Here is a 19,285-nt window from a genome sequence, read left to right on the forward strand (position 1 = left end):
CTTCATTGCCTGTGGCTTTCATGTGGCCGAGGCACATTGCGCCACCTACTCTTCAATCATTGTCAAGTCTGTTTGCCCATCCTTGTCTTCGGTTTCTGGTCCCTAGAAATCAAGATGTAATTAAATCGAGTCGAGTTCGAATCATTGTCAAGTTTAGGACTTTTGCCCACTCTTATCTTCTGTTCCTGGTCCCTAGGAGTTAGGATGTAATTAAGTCGAGTTGAACTCAAATATCGTTATATTCGAACTCAACTCGACAATAGAGTAGTATTGTTCGAGTTCTAATAAGTAGCAGAAATGGAGTTTGAACTCAAATTTGAAAAATTATTCGAAAATTCAAGATCGACTCGATTATACTCAATTTTTTTACAAGTATATGATCGAGGACTCGAGTTCAAGATTCTTGTCCACTTCCAAAATTGCAGAATATAACTCTTCATGTAAAATAGATTGATGCAAGCCCAATTTCTCAATTGAAACAAGTTGGAACATTTGCAATTAATCATAAGAAAGTTCCACGTCCTATTATGCAAAAATGGAAATTAGGAAAAAAAATAATAGTTGGACAAAGTAGAAGTTATAAATTGAGCCTGTCTGATCAATAGTCACTGATGATTACATTAACATTTAACAACGAAATAGCTAGCATCAAAATAAGAGCCCAAAACAAGAGTAATTTATTACTGCAACAGCCTACAATTTGCAAGTCTTATACAAGACAATATCTTAGTACCAAGTCAACACCAAAACAAATTCAAGGACGTCAGTGGCAATAAACCTCCCAAAACAAAGAGTAATTTACGACTTCATCAGCAACCTACAACTCGCAAGTCTACACAAGACAATATCTTAACACCAAGCTAGCACCAAAACAAATTCATAGATGAAGCAACAAATGAGTAAAAACAAAGGCAGCAGCAAAAAATGCTCCCATAAAGTGGCCATCCTTAAATATTTTTTCAACTGAAAGCCACATATTAAAACAAAATTGAATGACTAAACAAGTAGAAATTTAGATATGATAGACCTGAATCACCTAACTACGCTTTGTCCAAACCATAGCTATTAAATCCGGTGGAGGGACCATGTCAATGGGGTCACTCGGTGGGTATTAATTTAATATTTATAAATATAAAATAGTAATTTTAATATATATATATATATATATATATATATATATAAATACCTAATGGAGTAGTCTTAGATACTAATTATTATCCTTAGAAAGATATAGAATGAATATATGGATATTAATAGAACATTTAATTTCATTTTTATTAAACTTTTACATAAATAAATAATATAGTCAAATATAAAACAAAATTGTGATTTATTTGAAGAAATGTAGCATTATTTAAAAAATAACACGTTTCTTAACTACCTTTTAAAGACACATGCTCAAAGCAAACGGGCTCCAAAGTTGCAGCCTGATCCGCTTGTACCTTCCATGTTGCTTTGCAGCAAGAAGAAAATTCCGCTTAGTTAAAGCCAAAAACAAAATTTGAAGAGGGAATAAATTTCAAACAAAAGCAGAAAAGCAAGAGAAATTCAGCAACAAAAAAAAAATACATAATTTGGTGGCGTCGCCTCAACCAGTTTCATTCTTGGATTAGCGAACATTTACTCTGACAAAACGTCTTAGACAGCGCTACCTTCAACACTTGGGGAAACTATTCTCTTGGTTAATTATAAAGTGATGAGTTCGAAGCAAGCCAGTTGGCTAGTGTTTATACATGCTGATACGGTAACTGGTAAATAATTTCACTAGACAAGAAATTATTTCTTTCCAAGTCGAGTCTTCCACCTATTTGTAGTAGTTAAATGGTCAGGTTTTCAAGGAGTTGTTTAAGTGAAGTAATTATAACTCAAACCGGCCCATATTCTTGATAGTCTTGTCACAAGGATTACCAAGCTGGCTGTCGTTTCCTTTACTCGGTGGTAGAGTCAGGACCTAGGCTCAGTGAGAGCAAGATTGTATACTTAAAATGAAATACAAAAAATTCTTCTGTTGTGCAGTTTTTGTTCTACTTTCTACAATTTTTCTCATTCAAGTAGTAATTACATGTTCTCACTGATAAAAATGCTAGTCCGTCTTCTATTGGGATCCCTTGAAAATGTTGTGGTGACAAACTCCAAGAAGCAAGGTGGGATGACAGATAATGGAGGAAATGAGGTGGTTGATGTCCAGATGCTGAAAAAGGTTTAACGTTAGAAATTTTTTGGGTGGCAACGGAGCAGCCAAGTACTGGCATGAAAAACGTCTCCTTAAGCTGCCATTCTCTGGACGGAGATGAAAAGGGTTGCTGTGATCAGCTACAAGGAAAATTGGGTTGATGATGAGGATGATGACTTCATGGCAGCAAAAGCAGCTGTTTTAGGTGAAGAACATCGGTGGTTTTTGGTGAAGCTGCAAAGGAGTTGTTGACTAAGAACAACATTGACAAAGGATTTTTGTGGGTGGTCTGCCTTTGATTCCCATGTTGGATAGCCAAAACACGGTGAAATTGTTTTTGTGGGGTTGGGGAGAGTCTTGCTGCAGATTCTACAGTTATAGCATGTTCATTATGCTTTGCTAGTGATTTCTTCTTTTGATTGTACGGCCTATTCTGGTATATAATCGGAGTTTTATTGTCATTATTTTAGAGCTTCTAGTTCATTAATTTACTATTTTATTGTGCAGCTTCTTCGTCCTTTTCTAATCCATCCATGTAGTCTGTTTATAGTCTCGGATTTTAGAAAAGAAAAAGAGAATTTTCTTCATGGAGATGCATAGAAGGAATTTGCTTCTTTGGGTGTTTGATGCAAAAATATCCTCGATTCTGGATTGGTAATTGGTTTCCTCGTAGAGTGGTACCATATGCCTATTTGCTTTTTCTTTGGTTACTTAATTTGGTCCTTGAGCAATTTTTGTATGTTCAGCTGATATTGTGATTAAATTCCACTGCCATGCTCAACTAGAAAGTCCGTACCTCCTCCTTTTAAGTGATAATTAAAAAAAAAAAAAAATCATCACTACTTTCAGTGCTTCTTCTCCTTTTTTTTTCGGGTTTTCAAAGAGGAATTGCAAAATAAGCTTTCAAAGGAGAAGGCAAATTTTTTTGGTGAAGCTGCATCAGAAATGTTAAAAAAAGGTGAAAACGTGCAACATGATAAATTTTAGGGTAAAATTCAGAATAGAAGAGAAAATACGAGTAAGAGAATTGGCGAGTGAGTATCTCAAAAAAAAAAAATTAGAAGATAAAGAAATAAAAAGATCATTAACACAAGTGCGTAAAATGGCTAAATGAGGCTACTCTTGCTTATCAAGTATCTGTGAACTCGGGAAGAACTCTAGAATCATTCTTTATTGCTTTTCAAAGGGAAAAAAATCTCCAAAAAACTGGGGGCGAAAGATAAGAGACTTGGCTAGTAAATTTCTCCAAAAAAAAAAAAAAGAATTAGCAAGTGAAAAAAATACAAAGATATGATAATTAATCGATTCTATAAAAGAAGAGAAGCTTTTAAATAAGGAATGCTGTTGGAGAATTTTAATAAGAAGATAAAGAAATTAATGATCATTGATACAAGTGCATAAAAAGGTTTATGGAATAAGGAATATAGTCTAAAAGGAAAAAAAGAAAAAGAAAAAAGAAGCAGTCACATTACAAGCTTGATGAGTTATATATGTTTAGCCATATCCAAAACAATATGAGAATAACTTCCACATTCCATTTTTAACTATCTAGGCATAGAGCATCTTTGCTTACGGTATACTATTAATTTTTCTGATAATGATTTTGTGCAACTTAATTGACTCGGATTGCATACGCAACCCGTATTTGGAATGAAAATATTCAAACAGGTAGGACTGAAACTAATATGCATGTCACAGGATCCAATTGTTCGTTAAGGCAACTAATTACTGAATTCTGATAAACAATTTCCTTTTTCACAAATGATCTCCTTAAATCAGATTTATTGAATGAAACAACTATTTTATGGATAATGCTGGTATGCTGGATAGGATAATGGCGGCAGCATTTTCTTGCTGCCGTAAAAAGCAATTGTACATTTGCTGTTCTTTGGTGCTACCAAAGCAACAGCTGTGATTAAATTCATCTTCCCCCCTCCCCTTTGTTCTATCCTAGCTGTCCTACGTGTCCATAAATATCACCTGGAACTAGGAATTTAGCGACTGAAAGTTTCAAGCAATCAGAAAAAGCAACGCAGAATCTGCGAACTGAAAATGGAGGATTTTGGCGTTAATCAAGTAGGTGAAGAGGATGCTGAACGTCCCTTCAATCGCTTACCAGATGGGCTAATTCTGTTCCACATTTTTGATAAAATCCCAGAAGCCCAGTTCCTTTTCTGTTGTTCAATGGTCTCTAAGCGTTTTTCAGGTCTTGTTTTCCAATCCAAGACTGTTTCCGTCAAAATCCCACTTCAGATTCCCGACCAGCAGTGGACCGATCCAACAGACCCTGTCATTCCTGCAGATTATGTGCTGAACCTTGCTACCGAATTTCTTGTGAAATTCACTTCCGTGGAATCCCTCCGCATTGAATTCCACTGTCCTGGAGGCGGTGGGAGGAGCTCCGACGTCTGCTCCAGTACTTGTAATGAGCCGCTCGTTAAGTGGAAGATCGACTTGGGATCTGCTAGCTTTATCATGCTGTTTGCAGAGAGTCTTAACAATGACGATGTTGTTGTTGAAGAAGTTGACGATAGAATCGGAGATGAGGAATTAGACGTCATTAGGGGGTGCGTCTTCAATCATCTCAACGATGCATTCTTGAGGTTGGCACTGATGAAAACGTTGACTCACTTGTTACCAGAATCCCTACGAAATGTTGAGGTCAAAGACTCAAAGAAGCAAGGTGGGCTTGTTAGTTTTGATGGGAGTGAGGTGATTGACGTAAAGATGATCAAAAGATGTAAGATTAGAGATTTAGTCGCCGAAAGGGGAGCTGTTAAATACTGGCATAAATCACTTGTTAAATTGCCGTTGTCTGGATCTGTGATGAAGGGGGTTTGTGTTATACGGTACAGAGAAATGTGGGATGATGGCGAATGTGATGATCTGTTGGCAGCCAGCGCAGCTTTTCAAGGGGGTGGAGAAGAAAAGGTTTATGGTGAAGCTGCAAGACAGTTTCTGACCATGAAGAACATTAGCAGCGGAATTCTGGGATACGTTTGATCTCAAGCAATTTTTGTTCTTGAGTATGGGTCAAGTGGCAGCCCATTACCATTTTCTTTCCTATGCTAATTCACAATTTTGTTTCCCATTAACTAATCTAAAAATGTGGCAGGATTGGCCCAATGATTAGGAAAGGGTTCTTAGAACTCTTTTCTCAGCAAGATTCAGAATTCGAATAATATACATGACAGGTCAGAGTGGAAGGATGAGGGCAAGGGAAAAAAAATGGCAAGTTTGTAATCAGTGGTTAGACCATGTTTGATGCATGTGTTTATACCCTTTGGCTAGTAAGCATGCGCTCATATCTTTTAGCTGGTAAACCGTTGCTCGAACTCTGATTTGAATATTTCTTGCACTCAGGTTACGGACATTGGGATTGGGCACGTCGTTTACAACCGTTCCATCATTTTTCTCCGCTGCCCCTAGCTTGTCACTTTCCTGTCCTATGTCTTTCGATGTTATTTTACCATCTGCCATGTTGCCCCATTTTTCGGAGCTGTGGATGAATGAGTATTGAGTGTTGGCAATTATTTTGAGGAACTTAACGTAGGGTTCAGTTGATCAAAAGTCAAAACATGGGAAGGGTCGAAGTTGTTTGAACTTTGAAGGACGCGTTATCTATCATTGCGTTGGAAAGGTCAGACAAGAGTTGCCTTTGACCGCTGGAAGAAAAATGTAGGTCCCATCTCCTCTGCAATTCTTGGTCGTTCATTCGCGACAGAGGATTTTACTTGGCGTTGGTTATCTAAACACTACTAATATTAAAGGAAAGGTGCCCTGGAATATCGGCCACAGAGAATTCACTTTAGAATTAAACTTATTGTATCCCTGAGAATTTCAAAAGGGAATAATAAGACAAAACAAAAGCTAGAAAAACAAGACGAGAGCACGAGCTTTCGATTTCAAGAGAGAAAAACAATTGAAATTAAAAAAAAAAACTTGCATGATAAACATGTTTTCTCACTGCATAATTGTTACATAAATTGTTTTTATTATTTTACATATATTATATCAAAAAAAGTGCTATAGTACTATTATCTAGAATAGTTTTCTGAATAATCCTTAATCCAAGTAAAACTTAACATTTAATGATTTTAAAGAATTAAAAAAAAAAGAAAAGAAGAAATAGGGCGATTCAATATCCTTCCATGCTTCCATAGATGAGCTATAGAAAATTATTTTATTTTATTTGTGTAAACCCCTCATGCAACTACAGATATTTTTTAGGAAAAAAGAAATTTTTGTACAAGCTTTGTATTACTTGTACTTTTCCTTTTTATATCCTAATTAACCACCCATTATGTAATTTACAATTTATATGCATGTACTCACACTTATTTCCTCTCTTACATTTGTTTAGAAAGTTATTTTTCTCAAAAAAAAATTTATATTTTCTGTAAACACATTTTTTAATCACTTTTTTACCTCACATATATCAAATCGCAACAGTACATTTTTTTACAAAAACTTCAAAAAATTGCAATCCAAAGAAAATAAATCAACCTCTGAAGATAGACTCATTTTCTATTAAATCTTCTTGTTCTTTCATTGTTTAATTTCCCAAACACGACAGTAGCTAAAACTTGTATCCAAAGAAAGAAGAGGGTGAATGCACGGCTTAAAAGCAGAGACAATAACCAATTTGGATTTTGATTTGTTGCGAAAAAAATTTTACGTCTTTTATGAACACATTTTTCAATCACTTTTTTACCTCACATACATCAAATCATTACAGTACACTTTTTTTTACAAAAACTCTTAAAAATAACAATGCAAATAGGTCCATTTCTGCATTAGCCACAATGAAGTAAAACCATCAATTAGACACTAATCTGACAATCCGGCATCCCCCGTTAATTTCACCGTGCATTGGACATTGAATAGTACCACCACCAGCTAACACCATATCCGCAAGGGGAGACCAGCTGGTTGCTTTCTCCTACCTATACAGCCAGACTTAGCTGCTTATTTTTATTTTTTTTTGCCGAAACGATAGACCTACATGTATTCTATGTTATGAAGAGAGGGACCTAAAGAGATCAAGGGAAAATTGGAGGGGACTGAACTAACTATCGGCCTAAACGAGTGCATTCTATGCTATGGAGAGGGGGACCTGAAGAAGTCAAGAAAAAATAGGAGGGAACTGAACTACCTACCGGCCTAAACAAGTGTACAACATACTCGTCTGGAAGCCACTTAAAATGACTTGTCACATTTTTGTGGCCAATGGTGGAAGTCAAGGTACCTTCCACCCCAACAGCTTTGGTGGGAACCACTGAGCTTAGCTATACTAAGCTGCTTACTTTCTTACGATCTCTGCTTTCTGCAAAACAACATGAAGCAGCCGGGAGAACAGGTGATTCTTTTCTGCCATCGACGACCTCCCATTCCAACACATAAAGTTGACCATGAAAAGCATTTGATTTCTACGCAACGTAATAGCTTGTTTTGTTAGAAAATTAGCTTAATTTCTTTTAGGTAAAATTCCTGTTTTGTGTGGAAGTAACTAGTTTCCTAATTGGATTTAGTTACTTGAAGTAGTAGTCAAGTAAATTCCTATTTAGTTAGATACTATTTTCTACTCTATATGAGTTTAGGAAATAGTATTGGTTTCCAATTGTTATTTGGTTTTTTTGGCAATAATGTTCCCTATAAATAGGTGGGTTGGCATACTACAAAGACACACAAGAAAGGAGTGAGAGAATTCTTAGTGAGTGAAAGGGTTATACAAGAGTTGGGGCTTGGGAATCAAGTTATAATCTTGTGGTGTTTTTCCTCTTATAATAAGAATAAGTTTTTCTCTCCGTGGACGTAGGCTTGGTGATTAAGCCGAACCACGTTAATTCTTGTGTGTTGTTCATCATTCGTGTTAGATATTATTTTCTATTAAATTGTTGGTCTTTTCTTTTTCAAATAATTGGCCTGATACCCCAACAAGTGGTATCAGAGCCTGGTTGCGAGACTGGACAATAGAGCAAATTAAAGTTCATGGTTGGATCCTAGTTAATTATTGAGATCAAGTGGATTGGTGGTTGTTACTAATTGAACAATTTAATTGAGTGGGTGGTGGTATACCATGGGGTTTGGAACTATACAGTTTCCAATTCAACCGTTTAATGGAATTACAAGTTTCACTCTTTGGCAAAGAAGAGTGAAGGATGTTCTAGTTCAACAAGGTTTGGCAAAAGCGTTGAATGAAAAGAACAAGAAGCCAGAGAGCATGAATGATGATGAGTTTGAGGAGTTGGACGCAAGGTGTGCGAGCACGATTCGGCTCTATGTGGCGGACAACATCATAAATAATGTGATAAATGAGGAAGATTCTGCAGCAGACCTCTGGAAAAAATTGGAAAAGCTTTATCTGGCTAAAAGCTTATCCAATAAGTTGCATCTAAAGCGGCAACTTTATGCACTAAAGATGGTGGAGGGTGGCAGCCTCATGGATCACATGAATACGTTCAACGGAATTTTGGATCAACTCCAAAAGGTTGGCGTAGATATTGAGGAAGAAGATAAGGCCCTTTTACTTCTTACCTCTGTCTCTGATTCTTACGAAAGTGTCGTGACTACCCTGTTGTATGGGAAGGACACTTTAGAGTTCGAGAATGTGCAGTCTTCTTTGTTGGATCATGAAAAATAAAGGAAGGCAAACCAAGAGGTGACACAAGAAGCTGCGTTAATTGCTCGAGGTGAGAATAAAAGAGGAAAATAATTTGGCGGTGAATCTAAGGCAGGTGGTTCAAAGGCCAAGAGAAAGGGTGGAATCCAGTGCTTTGGTTGTCATGAGTTTGGCCATATCAAAAGATATTGCCCTCATCAAAAGAAAAATGATGAGAATGACTATGATAATGTTGTTGGATATGCATCGGGTGGAGATATTCTCACAATCTCCAAAGGTAATAATACTTCTTCTCGTGATGGTTGGATTTTAGATTCTGGATGTGTTTCACATGTTTGCTCCAGGTCAAATTATTTTGATACTCTCCAAAGAAAGAAGACAGGTTTTATATTCTTGGGTGATGGATCTACTTGTCAAGTCAAAGATGTTGGAGTGGTGAAAATCAAAATGTTGAATGGAGAGATTTGTTCTTTGGGTGGTGTGGCTTATGTCCCAAAACTACAAAGGAATCTAATTTCTTTGAGCCAATTAGACTCCGAGGGTTACCATTTTTCCGCTGCAGGTGGAGTCTTGAAAATCACACATGGCGAGACGGTCTTGTTGATGGGGAAGAAGTATGGTAATTTGTACCATTTGAATACCTCAATAGATTGGGAGCGGAAGGGGATCCAAGAATGCTCTCAAATTACAAATGGTGGTGAGAGGAAAAATTCTACTATGGGAGAGGGTGAATTGAGGCCCCTCTCGCGAGTCAACTAGATGTTGGACTCGGTTAGCTACACACGTTCATTTGCCGATTGAATCAATTGAAAACAAGACCGTATTGATTCAGGTGTATAGCTAGGCACCAAGGTACTTGGTGGGAAAAGACAAATGGAGTTTTTTTTGGATGGTTTGCTGTGTTTGCTAAAAGAAATTTTCGCCAAGGTAGAGATTTGTTAGGAAATTGGCTTAATTTCTTTTAGGTAAAATTCCTGTTTTGTGTGGAAGTAACTAATTTCCTAATTGGATTTAGTTACTTGAAGTAGTAGTCAAGTAAATTCCTATTTAGTTAGATACTATTTTCTACTCTATATGAGTTTAGGAAATAGTATTGGTTTCCAATTGTTATTTGATTTTTTTTGACAGTAATGTTCTCTATAAATAGGTGGGTTGGCATACTACAAAGACACACAAGAAAGGAGTGAGAGAATTCTTAGTGGGTGAGAGGGTTATACAAGAGTTGGGGCTTGGGAATCAAGTTGTAATCTTGTGGTGTTTTTCCTCTCATAATAAGAATAAGTTTTTCTCTCCGTGGACGTAGGCTTGGTGATTAAACCGAACCACGTTAATTCTTGTGTGTTGTTCATCATTCGTATTAGATATTATTTTCTATTAAATTGTTGGTCTTTTCTTTTTCAAATAATTGGCCTGATACCCCAATATGTTTGAATTGCTATTTTTAAAAATTTTTGTAAAAAGAAAATGTATTGTATTCAATACATGTAAATAGAAGAGTGATTGAAAATATATATTCGAAAAAAAATAAATTTTTTTTTTTGTAAAAAAACTGTTACAATTCAAGGCATAAATTTTTACAAAATTTTCTTTGGATGATGTACAACCTCTAAAAGGTGTACTACTACATTGTAGTACTACAATAGCAATTCATGTTAATAATTGCTCGGACCCGAATCCCAAACAATGTCACTAAAGAACACGGGAGCATAGCATGGAGCCACAGAGGTAAATACATAGCTATCTCTTTTACCACAAAAAAAAAAAAAAAAGTGCCAAAGCTGGTTTCCTGTGAGGAATCTTTCTCATATCCACCTGCATCATAACCAGTGATGCAACCAAGTCAATAATGTTCATGGGGTCTGCCCGGATTATATCTCCAATTAAAAAACCCCTTTGGTGGAAGAAGCAGGCTTGCCGCTTTGCCACTTCTCTTCTTTTCCTAATTTCCTTTTCCATTAGATCCATCCCCATTTTTGTTATCTTTTTCCTTGTCTTTGGAAAGCCAGTTCATACTCTCTCTCTCTGATCCCATTTATGCAGCATTCCTTGCAGCATAATGATACACCTACTATCCATATCCGCAATGGGGTTGAGATATTTCAATTCAAGAATTCATGGGGTATTGGTTTTGGACAAAATGGGATTGGAAAAATCAGGACAGAAGCTCGTTTTATATTTTGGTCTCATTGAGAGTAATATCTTATGAATTGGGCCTTTCCAAACATAAGGAAAAAAGATGACAAAGATGGGGATGGATCTAATGGAAAAGAAAATTAGGAAAATAAGAGAAGTGGCAAAGGAGGCAAGCTTGCTTCTTCTTCTGTTAAGGGGCTTTTAGGGGTATATTTAGGGCAGATACCATCAACATTATTGGAAGATTAGGAGGGTGAGGCCCTTATAGAAGCTGGCAGAAGGAAAAAAAATGCAAATATACAAACTCAAGTATAAAAACACCTTCTTCCATGCTAAACTTTTTGCTTTTAATCTTCCATACTTGGTAATTAAAATAAATGGATTTTTTTCACTCTTTTATATTTTTGTTGGAAATAAATTTTTTTTCCAATTTTCGTATGCAGTTTTTTTTTAAATGTTTTACCCTGATACTTCAAGGGGCTTTTGCTATCTTCTTCTACAGGTGTTTTTATCTGTTTATTTGTCAAGTAAAAGTTTTTCTGGACAAATACCTTCATGATTTTTGATGGGCTTGGAATGCTGCTAGCAAATTCTATCATTAACATGTTAGTTTTACAGTAATATTGTTAGTCTTCTTTTTTGAATGAAGTTATTCTTGTAATTACTTTGCTCCGATTTTTTGTTTTCTGCTTATAGATGTGTCCCTAGATTAATGTGATGTTGTAATGGGCAGAGTTTTTTTTCTTTTTTTTAAAATTTATTTTTGTGGAATGGGGCCAAGGGTTAGGAAGAGGGGGACTACTAGTTAATTAGGGTTGTATTTTTCCTTTTTCGTACTAGTTAACTTGCATTGGAAACTTTTGAACTTGGTTATATTTTTATCCTATTATGCCTATTTTATCCTATTTACATTATAACAGTTGGATATACGACACATATACAATATTTGAGTTTCAAATTCAAATTCGAATTATGTGTCATGCATCTAATGTTAAAAGTATATATATTGTCAATGTATAGAAGATTAATACTTTTTAATTTGAGAATCTTAATCCCCAAAAGTGAATAGGATTCAACGATGTCGCACTCTATATATACAGATATAGGTTATAAGCATGTATTATGCTTTCTTACGTTACTTTATTACGCGTTTGATAATGGAGTTCTTAACAACTCCAATGGAGTATTGGGGAGAGAATCAACAATTCGTGCACCATTACTTCTGCCATTCTTTTTCTACAATTCGAAAAGCAAAACTCAACAAGGGAAACAAAATTCTTATGCCAGCTTCAGCTTTAGATCAATGTTTTGAAAACTGGACCGGACCGGCCGGTTCGACCGGTTGAACCGCGGACCGGCCATGGCACCGGTCCGGTTCAATGCCATAGTTGACTTTGCCAAAAAACCGGTCAAGAATCGGTCGAACTGTTAAAACCGCCATTGAATCGGATTGAACCGGTTTTCAACCTTCCTCTTTTTTTTTTTTTTTTTTTGCAAAATATAGCTATCAAGATTCGAATTCAAGACCTTTGTAATAGAAGACCAATGTATTAACCGTTGCACCATCACATCTTATTAGTTTTTTTTGATAACTTATTTATATAAAGCAAACACTCATATTTCTTTTTTTCATTTTTCTTACAAAATCTCATCCTCTCATGACCCTTTCTTTTTAATTTTCAACTCTCTCTCTCTCTCTATCCTCTTTTCTTTTGTCACTCCCTTTTTAATCAAACCTTTTTATTTTTAATTTATTGATGTTTTCTTCCATTTTTAATTTTATTTTTGTCCATTAAATTGAAAAAAGTTAAAAAAAATTATTTTTTTAACCCAAATTATTTAATGCCACAACCACTCACTTTTATCTCATTTTTTGTTTCTTATCAAGTTTACATTTCTATTTTCAATTTTCTTGACTTCCTTTGAACTCCAAACTTCCTTTTTTAAATTGCAATCTCTAAATCTCAAAACGTAAATTAAAATTTAAGTTCACAATATCTAAATTCTCATAGACGTGAATTTTGTATAATTTCAAAATATTGTGATATTTTTGGGTTGGATTTAGATATAATTGAAATTGAGATGAAATTTATTTGTTTTAACTTATAATTTAAAAATTTTATTTTTAAAAATCCAAGTTATTAAAAAATAGTAAACTTTTCATCATATGAAGTATTAAATTAGTCCATTACATGTCTTATTTTGTACGTATATATATTTATATAAATTATTTTTAAAAAATTTATTGAACCGAGGTTGAACCGGTCCGACCGGTTGAACCTCGACCCTTTCACTTCACCGGTTCAATTAACGGTCCGATTTTTAAAACATTGCTTTAGATTGCCTTTCTGCTCTCAGGATCGATTATCCAATGATGTTTTCAATCCAAAATACTTGTGACGATTGTGGCCGCGCTTCTCATTGTGGAGTCTTGGAGTTCACTGCCGAAGAGGGTTTCGTCTTCCTCCCTCAATGGATGATGGACAACTTGAAAATCCTCGAAGGAGACCTCATCCTCCTCAAAAACGTCTCCCTTCCTAAAGGAACTTATGTGAAGTTGCAGCCACACACCACAGATTTCGTTAATATATCCGATCCTAAAGCTGTTTTGGAGAAAAAGCCTGAAGAAGTTTGCTTGTTTGACCACCGGAGATACCATTACAATCTCACACAACCTGAAGAAGTTTAGCATTGATGTAGTGGAAACCAAACCAAACTCGGCAATAAGCATTATTGATACAGACTGCGAGGTGGATTTTGATGCTCCTTTGGATTATATAGAGCCAGAGAAGAAAGGCTCACATGTAGCAAATAAAATTGGAAACAGCAAGGAAGGCAAAGACAAGCAAAAGTTTGTAGCCTTCTCAGGCTTAGCAAGACGGTTAGATGGGGCGGTGCCAGCGGTGTCTGACGCGGTAGTAGAAAAGATGGAGACGGATGAAATCAGCTGCAAGACTTCGTCAAAAACCTGTGGGTGTCAAGACCCGGGAAGCATGGTGTTCGGACGATCTAGCGTGGTTAATAAGCGATCCCCGAAGAAAGACGAAAAAGAAGAACATGCTTGCAAGAAAGAAGAAACTAAATTTGAACCATTCACAGGTAGGAAAAGCGTAATAGGTTTCAGGTAGCGATTGCCTTTTTTTATTTTCACTTGCTCGATTTTTGCAATTAACATGTACTCGGCAGTTCTTGTACATAAGTTCTTGGAATGATTGAAACAATAATCTTCATGTTTTAAGCTCCATCACATTAACTGAATTAGTGTCCCACAATGTCGCCTATGATTGAGAGTTGAAGTCTCAGGGGGAGACGCATCAGAAAGCACACAGGATTCTCAGTGCCACTTTTCCGGTGACAATTCAGTGTCACTTCTATATTTATGCCAAATGTCTTATTTATTTAATTTGTCATGTGTTGTTTAATGAAATTTCTTCTACCATCACGTGATAAGTGGGATTGGCACTGGAGTTGGCACCGAGTAGTGACATAGAGGATCCCAACTGATCAGAAAGTTTTCATGCATGACGTCTGTAGATTTTGAAGCTTTCAGCAGCATCTAAAGCCAAATATTTTTTTCTGGAATATTGCTGTAAGCTGGATAACGCCTGCAGACTACTGCTTCCAAGTTGCCTGATCGCGATTTGCTAGTAGCTAGGCCTTCAAATATTCCACTAACAGTGTAAGGCGCAAAATTTAGGAGGGTTGTGCTTGCACGCCTTTAAATGTCCCAGCACTTATTTCCCTTTTTGTCCCTTCTTTTCTTTCAAGTATGAAAAGTATTAGTAATTCGTTTGAATAACATCTTTTGCAGCCCCCAGTGCACTATCAATTAAGAATCCATAAGTTCACTTCCAGTCTTCCATCTCATTAACTTCTCTATCAGAATTGAGAAAATACTAAACCACAGTGTCACTTTTTTTTGGCTATTTCTTACTTTCAATGTAGTACTTTTTAATTTTCTATTTTTTTTTTAATTTTCTTTCTTCTTTTTTTTTTGTTTGTATTTGGGACAAATTAAGATTTATTACGATTTAGTAGGGCAAAATATAATTTTTTTAATATCATCTCTTATTTTTCCAAAGGAAAAAGAAAAAGAGAAAGAAAAAGGAAAAAGAAGAAGTAGTGAAAAGGTTACTTATTAGTTTTTATTTGACTTTTTTTTAACATTGATCATTAGTTTTAATGCAAAACTAACAGTAATACTTTACTCCAAATTATGAGGGGGTAAAACATAAGTTTTTAAATTATAGGAATTATGTGGTATAGTGCCAAATCATAGGAAAAATAATTTACCCTCAAAAAAATAAAGAATCACAAAAAAAATAGAGAATAACATTTTCCCCCCGGGGAGAAAAGAACCAAGTAAAAAATAACTGCCCTCTCTTTCTTTCTTTTTTTGGGTATGGTATTGCTAAAGGGGAGGATCACACTTTGACACTTCACTCTCTAGAGCTCAAAGATTCCAGAAATCTTCAAAATACTAGAGGAACAAGAGGGCCTTTCTGATATTAGAATTTTTTTTTGGGAACCATTTTACAATTTTCAACCCACTAGTTTGTGATAATCTACATGCATCTTCGTAATTTTCTTCCAATTTGGCTAATCTAGCTATGATGAACTTGTCGGTATTATTTGCATTGCAATTAAGGCTATGTTTGTTTTTAGGAAGGAAAAAGAAATAAGAGAAAACTTTTTTGCTTTTTTGAATGAAAAGAATTGAAAATTTTTACAACAATATACTAGAAGAGAAGACTTTTCGTGGGTTGGAAATTTCATATGAAAGAAAAGGAAAGCATAATAATTATCGATGGGATAATTGAGGAGTACGTAGTATACTAGTATTAAGACTTAAAAGATTCCCAGGTTGGAGAGATGCTCAATTACTTCGTTCTCTCTCTTTTCTCCTGTTTTAAAAAATCACAAACATTAAGGTGGGGAACCCGGCTTGGATTCTTATCTTCTTCTCCGTCATTTTTGTAATTTATTTTTGTTTTAATCATTCATTAGAATTCACATATAAGTACAATTTTAGTCATTCTTGAACTACAGTTGTGAATTGAATTATCCAAGGATTTGAAAGCAAATCTTAACTCAGAACAACTGAATAGGACCTCCTAATCTCCATTATTGTCTTATTAATCAGCCCCAACTGCTAGAGTTTATGATACAAATTAGAACGGGTGCAATTAGGAGAATGTCACTCTCCTGAGTCCTGACTAATGACAAGTCAGGAAATCCTCCTATGTATGTTTACTAAAACATATTACTAGAAAACTTTTTCTGTTTCCAGCTGTAAGCTTCAGCTCTTTCATTGCTTGTCTAGCACTCTTGTTGGCTTTACAGGGAAGGATGCTTTTTTTTCATCTTTTGGGACTTTATTTTGGTCATATATACTACATGTTGAATTAGTGCGCATAGAAGGACGCACACTAGCACTGTCAGTCTCTGCCTGATTCGCTTGTACGTAGCTTTGTGACCATCATTAATGTCACAGATACTTGGGCAACAAGATAGTATGAAGTCATTGTCAAACCTGAAAAGACTGAAAAAAAATTGAAAGTGAAGCACAAATTTGGACAAGCATAGATATCAGAGGTGTAAAGATTGCTTTGCAGTTGCTATAAGAAGCTAACGCTGAACTAATGTACTACTAGATCAAATGATCAAATCCTCCTGTAGCCCTTGAAATTTGACCTGATAAGAGTGATATTCCACCAAGAAACGAAGGATTAACTTGATCATCAAACAATAATGCCATCACCAGCAGCAGCCGCAGAAGAAGATGGTCAAGATCCCTTCAAACGCTTACCAGATGATCTGTTGATATCCCACATATTTGACAAAATTTCAGAGGCCAAGTCCCTGTGCTGGTGTTCACTTGTCTCCAAGCATTTCTATTCTCTAGTTTACCTAACCCGAAAGGTTTTCTTGAAAATACCTCTCCAGGTCTCAGATGATGGTGGACTCGATCAATTCAGGGACTTCACCCGTCGTTTTTCTTTAGCTGGAAAAAAAGGCGTCCACATTGTCACCATTCCCTTCGAGTTCTTCGTTCATGGCCACGGATCTCGTCCGCCGTCCTCTCCTACTCCTACAGCCTCTGAAAATCAATTCTTGTCTCATCCGTCAACCAAATGTCTCTGGAAATTCAACTCCATCAAATCTCTCCAAGTGGAGTTTCATTGTTGCGGTTCACGGAATGAGCAGCAGCCAGTGGTCAAGTGGAAGATTGACAGAAAATCAGCTAAATATATACTAATCCTGGCCCCCCCAACGAGCCCTGGCCCAGCCGATCCTGCCGCTGCTGAAATTGGGTCCCTTATGAAGGTTCAATTTGGCTGTCATCTGGATATTGCTTGCTTAACGTTTTCACTGATGGAATCCCTTCTTCCCTTTTTACCAGAATCCCTTCAGCATGTTATATTCACAGATTCAGAGAAGCGAGGTAGGCTTGATCTTGGAGAAAGTGAACTTGTTCTGATGAGGAGGACTAATATTCCAACGAATACAAGAACTACAAATCCTAAGGATCAAGGAGATGAGGAAAGCATTGGATTCTGGTTTGCACCTTCGCTGAAACTGCCAGTGCTGTCAAGCGGCAGCTCATATATGATCATGATTACTCTTCTCAAGCGCAAAAGAAATGCTGATCAAGTAGGAAATTCTGCTTGTAATTTCCAGAGAGTAAAACAAGCTTTTGAAGGTGAAGAAGAGGTTCTTATCGAAGATGTAATAGAAATGCTCAGGGACGTTGATTTCTGAAAAAAAAAAAAATTTTTGCCAGCAGTAGACTTCTGACGATAGTAGTATCTCCTTAGTTATGGTCGAGAAAGTGAAAATCCTTGGTAGGATTGGACTTCTAATCCGTCATGGGTTGTTTAGCTTAAGAAAATGAAATAATGTTAACGTTGTTAACATTGCCTGTTAACGGTGTTAGAGCATTAAGAAAATGAAATCGCCTTTTTATTTATGCCAATTCATGATTTTCGTCCACCTCACCGAATCCAACAAATTTCCTAAATTTACCGTAGCTATTTGAGGCCAACTCTGAAGTTAGAAAAACTGAGAAAATTGGAAAATACTACTAGTAATAGGAAAAGAATTAGTACTACTACTTTTTATTGGAATTGTATCCAAGTCTTTTACCAAATTATACACGTGTGGAATTATATCATATGCGCTCCCCATCAGCCAAGTAAACAGGAACTTGAGAGAATCTCTATCTCATGTTCATCTTAAGAGATAAACATGTGTGAAGTACTGTCAGTAAATACGGAGAACATGCCAACAAAGTAAATGATACGTAATAACATCATCAGACAGCAGAATAATAATGTTCTGGCTATAGTTTGAATCAATGGCAATGCATGTTCATGTAAGAGGTAATTCCTTTACTTCTTTCCTGGTGAAAATCAAAATAGAATAAACAGAAGACTAAATTCTGTCTCATTGACAGCATTCTGATCAGTGAAGATAAGACTGTTGGCAAAAATAATAATAATACTGCTCCTAGCAAATGGGGCAAACACAACTTTCACGTGGTTAAAAGCTGATGTCTTGACAGAAGAAAGCACTTGTACATAAACTTTGGCAACGAGGATGTTGATGTTAGGGGTTTAAACTTACTCGGAAACATGATTATTTTCAAGCGATAAAAGACAATAATGTAATAAGGGTAGCCCCAAACTCCCTAAGTAGGGGTGGGTGTGGGTATAATCAGCTCCTTCTATGATATCACGCTGTCTCAATACATATGAACTTGTTTGTTGATTTGAATCTATTTTCCCTACTCCTAATTTCCTCCGCTTTAGTAACGGATGAATCGCTTTTCCTTAGCCCCAAAATAACAAGAGACAGAACGAAACTGCTAGCAATTAATAATAACATGATTCACCAGCAGACTACTGATAATAATATTACATGAACGATTCATGAGTCTCAAAATTAAACTAATACGTAGTAGCTGACCTTTCACCCCCAAAAAAAAAAAAAAAAAGTAACGCGAAAATGCATTAAAAACAGTAATGACTGCAGACTGACTACCCCATTGAAAATCAAACCTCAAAAACCAAACGAATTTTAGACTTTTTCAAGATCATCATGACGAGATAGATATTCGTTTGCTAAGCGAAATTTCCTCAGAGACTAGCTCTAATCTCCTTCACCATTTCCAGTACAGTTTCAACAAAAACCTCATCTTTATCTTCAAAAGCAGATTTTACTTTCAAGTAATCCTCGGACTCATTGGCCAGGAAAAGAGTAAAAGATTGCCCGATTGGGCCTGAAAATGGAAACTTAACTCTAGATTTAGCACTCGTCACCCTCTGCAAATACTCGGTATTTCTTGGATTATCACA

The 19,285-nt window shown here is 36.0% G+C and overlaps 2 protein-coding genes and 1 pseudogene across 2 annotated transcripts; all 3 read left to right on the forward strand.

Moving 5' to 3' along the window:
* The first annotated feature begins 4,225 nt into the window (after nt 1–4,225).
* Nucleotides 4,226–5,176, forward strand: LOC140036105 (uncharacterized). The gene has a single exon (XM_072077381.1). It carries the CDS (start codon nt 4,226–4,228, stop codon nt 5,174–5,176), a length of 951 nt encoding a protein of 316 aa, XP_071933482.1.
* A 6,909-nt stretch (nt 5,177–12,085) lies between these two features.
* Nucleotides 12,086–14,056, forward strand: LOC113728568 (uncharacterized; annotated as a pseudogene).
* A 2,623-nt stretch (nt 14,057–16,679) lies between these two features.
* Nucleotides 16,680–17,690, forward strand: LOC140036106 (F-box protein At4g18380-like). Its single transcript, XM_072077382.1, has one exon. The coding sequence runs from the start codon at nt 16,680–16,682 to the stop codon at nt 17,688–17,690; it is 1,011 nt and encodes a 336-aa protein (XP_071933483.1).
* The last annotated feature ends 1,595 nt before the right edge of the window (nt 17,691–19,285 follow it).

Source organism: Coffea arabica, chromosome 2e, assembly GCF_036785885.1.
Source record: "Coffea arabica cultivar ET-39 chromosome 2e, Coffea Arabica ET-39 HiFi, whole genome shotgun sequence".
NCBI lineage: Eukaryota > Viridiplantae > Streptophyta > Magnoliopsida > Gentianales > Rubiaceae > Coffea > Coffea arabica.

Coding starts and splice junctions, on each gene's coding strand:
- LOC140036105 (XM_072077381.1), top strand. CDS start 4,226: ATGGAGGATTTTGGCGTTAATCAAGTAGGTGAAGAGGATGCTGAACGT.
- LOC140036106 (XM_072077382.1), top strand. CDS start 16,680: ATGCCATCACCAGCAGCAGCCGCAGAAGAAGATGGTCAAGATCCCTTC.